This window comes from Bombus pascuorum, unplaced genomic scaffold (genome assembly GCF_905332965.1).
Source record: "Bombus pascuorum unplaced genomic scaffold, iyBomPasc1.1, whole genome shotgun sequence".
Lineage (NCBI taxonomy): Eukaryota > Metazoa > Arthropoda > Insecta > Hymenoptera > Apidae > Bombus > Bombus pascuorum.
The window spans coordinates 21,651-27,721 of record NW_026869764.1 but is presented as its reverse complement, the minus strand read 5'-3'; the positions used below and the strand labels follow the sequence as shown (position 1 = coordinate 27,721).

The 6,071-nt window shown below is 28.1% G+C and overlaps 1 protein-coding gene across 1 annotated transcript; it reads left to right on the top strand.

Moving 5' to 3' along the window:
* The first annotated feature begins 1,288 nt into the window (after positions 1-1,288).
* On the top strand, positions 1,289-4,399 carry LOC132915950 (solute carrier family 53 member 1-like). Its single transcript, XM_060975711.1, has 3 exons — positions 1,289-1,453; positions 1,932-2,023; positions 2,607-4,399. The coding sequence occupies exons 2-3, from the start codon at positions 1,955-1,957 to the stop codon at positions 2,859-2,861; spliced, it is 324 nt and encodes a 107-aa protein (XP_060831694.1). The 5' UTR covers positions 1,289-1,453; positions 1,932-1,954; the 3' UTR covers positions 2,862-4,399.
* Positions 4,400-6,071: the final 1,672 nt, after the last annotated feature.

The following is a 6,071-nucleotide window of genomic DNA, read 5'->3' as shown; positions in this document are numbered from 1 at the left end:
CTCTAAATATATGAAAACATTTTAGATTTTTATATAAATGATACATGTAGTTAAAATATTATCAATGTAAACTGTGTAGTGTTAATTGTTAACGTAACTCGTAAGTACACTTATTTGTCTTGTATTACTTTTTGTTGTATTGGATATTAATTAGATTAAATATGTTATAATGAATAAAATCCAATTTTTTTTTTCATTTGAAAAGAGTTACATTAAGAATCTTCTTCTATTATTGATTATACATACACATAATTACTTCTTAAGATAATTATCATACAATCTACTAAAACTATATTTTTAATGTTTTATACATTTTTCTACGCATTATACTATTTATCTTATGATATTATAATATTTTGTTTTTTATATATTTAATAGTTCCGTTTATATATATTTAAGTATATATTTGTGCATGTTGCAATCTTTTACAAAGTAGAAGATTGAATTCACATATATATTTAATAAAATTTTATTATTGTTATAACATTTAAAAATGCTTGACAAAATCGAAAAAATGTTTTATTTATATTAAAAATTAAATTCAAAGTAAATGTTAATTGAGAGAATATTCTGAGGGTAATAATATAATAAAAGATTGTCTCAATATCTGATAAAAAATACAAAAATCCACATAGCCAACTTCAAATAAAAATGTTCGTAATTATTTGTGTGCTATAGTTCTACTTTCTTATATATAATCAACTATTTGATGGATATAATTCGGTTAAAAAAAATAAAAATAAAACGTTTGTACAAAAACAATATACACACATATATATATATATGAGGATATATTTTTTACATTCAATATGCATGTATACATATGTACGTAAACATATAAACAAAATCTTTTTTTGTAAAGTAAGAATCGAAATATGAATGCTTAACATTATAAACTGCATATAACTATTATAGATTATATACATATCACATATAAGCATTTTATCTAACTGAAATAAATCTTCGAGCGATGACATTATCAAAGGTATTTAATCGGAAAATTCTCGTCAATCCTTACTATACAGATGGACACTAGAAGCTATCTATATTTGCGAAAAACGTTCTAAATTAAGTAATAAAAAGACTTGTAGCCGTCTAATGAATATCGCCTGTACGTATGAAGAAACAATGGTGCTATGTGTCGTGTAAAGCTTGACAGTTAAACATAAGAAGTAAGAATAAAGACATCCATATATATGCGTCAGGAAGATGATACAGTTACACTGTACATGCGAATGTGTGTGTGTTCAAGCGTCAGTGCGTGTCCAGGCCTGAGTTGAGGCAAAGGACAATTGGCAGTCGTTTAGAAGCATCTGGAAGAGTCGGTTGACAAGAAGCGTGCGTGCGAGTGGATTTACGAGGTCTTCGGAGTATAATACATGTGTATAACTGTTGTGTGTGAAATAAAGTGAATTATTTGAATTTCCGAATCCCTCCTATATCTTTACAATATGTAAGTAATAATAATTTATCATGAAGTAAACGAATTCAGAAAATATTGATTTAGTACTGCCGACAAAGGTTTTAAGTGCATTATATGTGTATGTGACCTCTTTCGTGGTTTAATTCCTTAAAGACGAGCGTGAAACGAAACATTTGATTAAATTGTTCATCTTTTCATTTTCTACTTTGCAATTATATTATCATAATATTTCACTTTGCTCATTTTATTATATTGTTATTTTTTTGGTATACGCTGTTCGTAATAATAAATTAATACATCGAGTAAATGTTGTTTATGAAGATATATAGACTATAGAAATAAAAAAGTTTCTTCAATTATAATATATGATTTTCTCACTTTGTACTTCACTTATATATCTCATTCTTTTATGTATGCTTTATTATATACATAATTATTTTATGGAAATTTTTAATATTATATATTTATATCGCTTTAGCAATAATTTAAACGAATTTGTTTATTGCAGATTATTGCATCAATTGAAGCAAGATGAAGTTTGCAGAACATCTGTCTGCTCACATTACGCCTGAATGGCGTAAGCAATACATAAGCTATGAGGTAAAATAAAATAGCCTTGGAAATTAAAATATTTATATTTTAATTGTCTTTGTTAAAAATTTATTTCTATGCTAATGGAGATACACAGGGTGTTTCAGAATAAGTAGGAAATATTTTAGGAGTAGCTTCTGCATATATAAACAATAGAAAGACTTTATATAAATATATCTTACTTGAGTTTGTTTTCGAGTTATAGTGGATTTAATTTTTATTCTTTTATTTTGTATACTACATTATATACTGCTTTTCATAAAAGGTATTTGAGATGGTATTTTTATATTCCAATGCAAGCTTGCAGATATCTTACCAATGACTGTCTTACCATGTTTAAATATCCAGATGTAGTCTGTATTTGCTGGAAACTTGAGAAACACAATACTTGTCTACGGAAAGAAATATGAATTGCAAAAGAAAAACCGTTATAATTTGAAAAGAAAGTCAAATAGGACATATCCTCATATGAACTTTTTATGGTTTAGGTATACAGAAGCCACTCCCAAAATATTTCCTACTTATTCTGAGACACTCTGTACAATGAAAGATCAGAGCACTATTAATTAAAATGACCTCTTTGGGTTAATAGGAAATGAAGGCAATGCTCTATACTGCTGTAGAAGAAGCACCGTCAGCTGAAAGTGTTGTTCTTGATATTTCGATCGCACCGATAGAAAGTTCTGATCAAACGCAAATTTTGCGTATGATGGGTGAAGAAGAAAATGGTGTACTCAATAGAGGTAAACGTAAAGTTGGTGGTAAACGACAAGCTACTAGTAAAGAAGACAAACGGGCATTGCTGAAAGAAGAAACAGTTGATATAGATATATCAAATGCCAGTTAAAAATAGTTCAATTGTTTTATTATCAGAACCTACGCAAAGCAATATTATTCCAAATTTAATGTAATTTTTATATAGGCAATAGTTTGCCAGAAAGAGTGCAGGTCGTACTTTATGAACAATTAATATTTCCTTTGTGCATCAAAATTGAAGATTGTGAGGCTGAACTGAACAAGTGCCTTGTATATATCCTGTTTATTAAACTATGAATTTAATAACTTAGTGTAAAGATATAGAAGGGATTCGGAAATTCAAATAGTTCACTTTATTCAACACACAACAGTTATACACATATGTTATACTCTGAAGACCTCGTAAACCTACTCGCACGCTCGCTTGTTGTCAACCGACTCTTCCAGATGCTTCTTAACGACTGCTTATCGGATTTACATGATTTGTCGAATTACTTAATAGAACCTTTAAACCTTATTACTTTATTTACATTCCTCTTAGTTTACATTCATCCATGACCTAAACCTTTCAAATTTCTCTCTACACAGTGCCTTCGTAAAAATATCCGCAGTATTTTCGCCTGTACTTACTTTAATTATATTTATCTTGTTTTGTTGTTGAAGAGTGTGCTATATTTCGCGTCCTTTATTTGTTGATAATATATACGTTCCAAGCAAGGCGGTTGAATACCCGGCATCTCGCTGTGTCGGGCGACCCACTGCTGGACCATGTCACGCATCTCGATTTCATCATTGTTTCCTACGTCGTCGATTGTCTCTATTTGGAAACAGCTGTGCACCCTCGGATACAAAGTTGAATAAAAGTGGCAGTTAAGCAGTACTAGGATGAAGTCTGCCAATACCTCACTGATGTTAAGGAGTAACACGATCCAGTTATAGCTTACAGAGTCTGTATTCTGTAAAAAGACGATAGTTCGTAGTCATTTATCAATTTGTCATTTATCAATTTTGATAAATAACAAGAGATGTAAAAGACATGTAAACTGCGTAAAATTCTCGGAAGAATTAGAAAGAAGATATTAGTGTTAGAGAACAAAGATATATCACGATTATTCTTAAATAGATTGAAAAAGGAGAAAAAGAAGATTCATTGGACAATCATAAACAAAAACAAAAAATTATAACATACTAGAAGTATATTATAAATGATGGTCTTTGCAATTTGTAATGGCATACGGTACTTTCATTTTATTAATGATTGATGTTACTTTAATTACGAGGTCATTAGCGACAATTACATTTGATTATTTACATTAATCTGGGTTATTAATCACCTTAGACTTTCTATAAATTTTGGCATATTATGAACCTTTTTCGACTTTAAATATGGTAATTATCTTCAACAAGGAATTTTAGTGCATATTATATTGTAAAATATATATTTACGATTTATAGATATATAATCTTTATTATCACTAGAATATAAAATATGGAATAATTTATTGTAATAATTAATATAGAATAATTTTTATTATATGGTATAATAAAATTATATATTTATTACTCAATATGTTTACGTTTATTATATATTTTTCAACAGATAAATAATAAATAGTTTTATTACACGTACGATTACATTTGTTTATGGATTATGTAATTTAACTAATGTATTAGTATTTAAAAACACATTAGTATAAATGTCTATCTTCATAAAAGATATAACTTGGAAAACACTATATTTATTTTATTATTATTATTTTTTTTTTTATTTACCAATGAGATATAACACTTTACCAAATGTCCTTCAGGACAAATTGTAAAAAAAAACAACATTAAAGAAAAAAAAAAAGAAAAAAAAATGTCTATCTTGAAACTTTTGTCAATCGATATTCAGCCGAGCTGAATTTGTTTCCTCTCCTATTGTTTCTGCAACCTCACTGCATTGAGTGTGACACGAAAATATGATGTAATTTAATGTACTAACTTGAACTATATAACTATTGTTATATAGTAATATAAACAGCAAGTTTCAATTTTCTTCGTTTGATAAAAGTGTGAGGTTTGATTGATTTTTAAAAAATCTTTTGGTAAAAAAAGGTGGGTCATAAAGTTTAATATTATCTCGATGAAAGACAAATGAGGCATAAAGACGTATGAAATATTCGGAATAATTAACGAGGTACGTTACTGTAGAAGAATGGTAAGCTGGTACTTGTTCGACTGAAAAGTAAAGATAAATATACAGGTACAGGGTACCTACTTCGGAAGAACTCTTGTTCTCTTGTCAGGCGGTTGAACGAAACTACTATAGCAAATTTATATTCGTCAAAGTCTATTTACTTTGACCCAACAACGTTACATTTCAGACTCGTTTAACACCAACAACAACAAATTAATTAAACACAAATTATATTTATCTTGTTTTCCTCTAAGCACTCGTGAACGTAGTGGTAATTCATACTTGAGAAATGTATAAAGTGTATCATAATAGTTGTACATAGATATTAATGAGTTGTATGTAGAAACAGGGTTGATATTTTAAGATGTTCATTTTGCAACGAGCAACAGTGCAGTCTATCTGTTATTATAGTATTATAATTTTAATTAAAGGGAAAGCGCACATTACATTATAATGTTCATAATTTTTGGTGACAAATATAAGTTCTAGATTAATTGTCACTGGGAAGTGATATTTGTAGCTTATCTCATCAAACAATTGTATTTATTTTATATGTGATTATATATAATTATATGTGATTACATATAATTGTATGCAGTTTGTAGCGAATTAAATATGTAAATAATACTTGCATATAGGCTATTTATAATTCATTAGTAAAATGTTCAGTATTAAGAGAAGAGTGTGCTGTATTTCGTGTCCTTTATTTGTTAACTTAAGGAAATTATAAAACTGTAGCAAGCTGTACAGATATTGCGTTTACCTTGTAAAACATGTTTTATTATGTTTAATTTAAAATAATGATTATACAATAATAGACGAAATCAATCTTTGGGATGTGCTTTGCATGTAGTAAACTAAACTAATAAAAGAACTAAAAAACTAAAAAAATATACGTAGATATATATATATTTTTTCTCTTTTTCTTTTTATTTTGGTATTTTTCCAATTTGTCCTGAAGGACATTTGGTAAAGTGTTATATCTTATTGGTGAGAAAAAAAAAAGAAAGAAAATAAAATAAAATAAAATAAAAATAAATATGGCATGTGAGAGGCTACCCCCAGCGGGGTGCCAGCTTCGTTTTTTCTAAGTTATATCTTTTATGAAGTTACACGTGATGC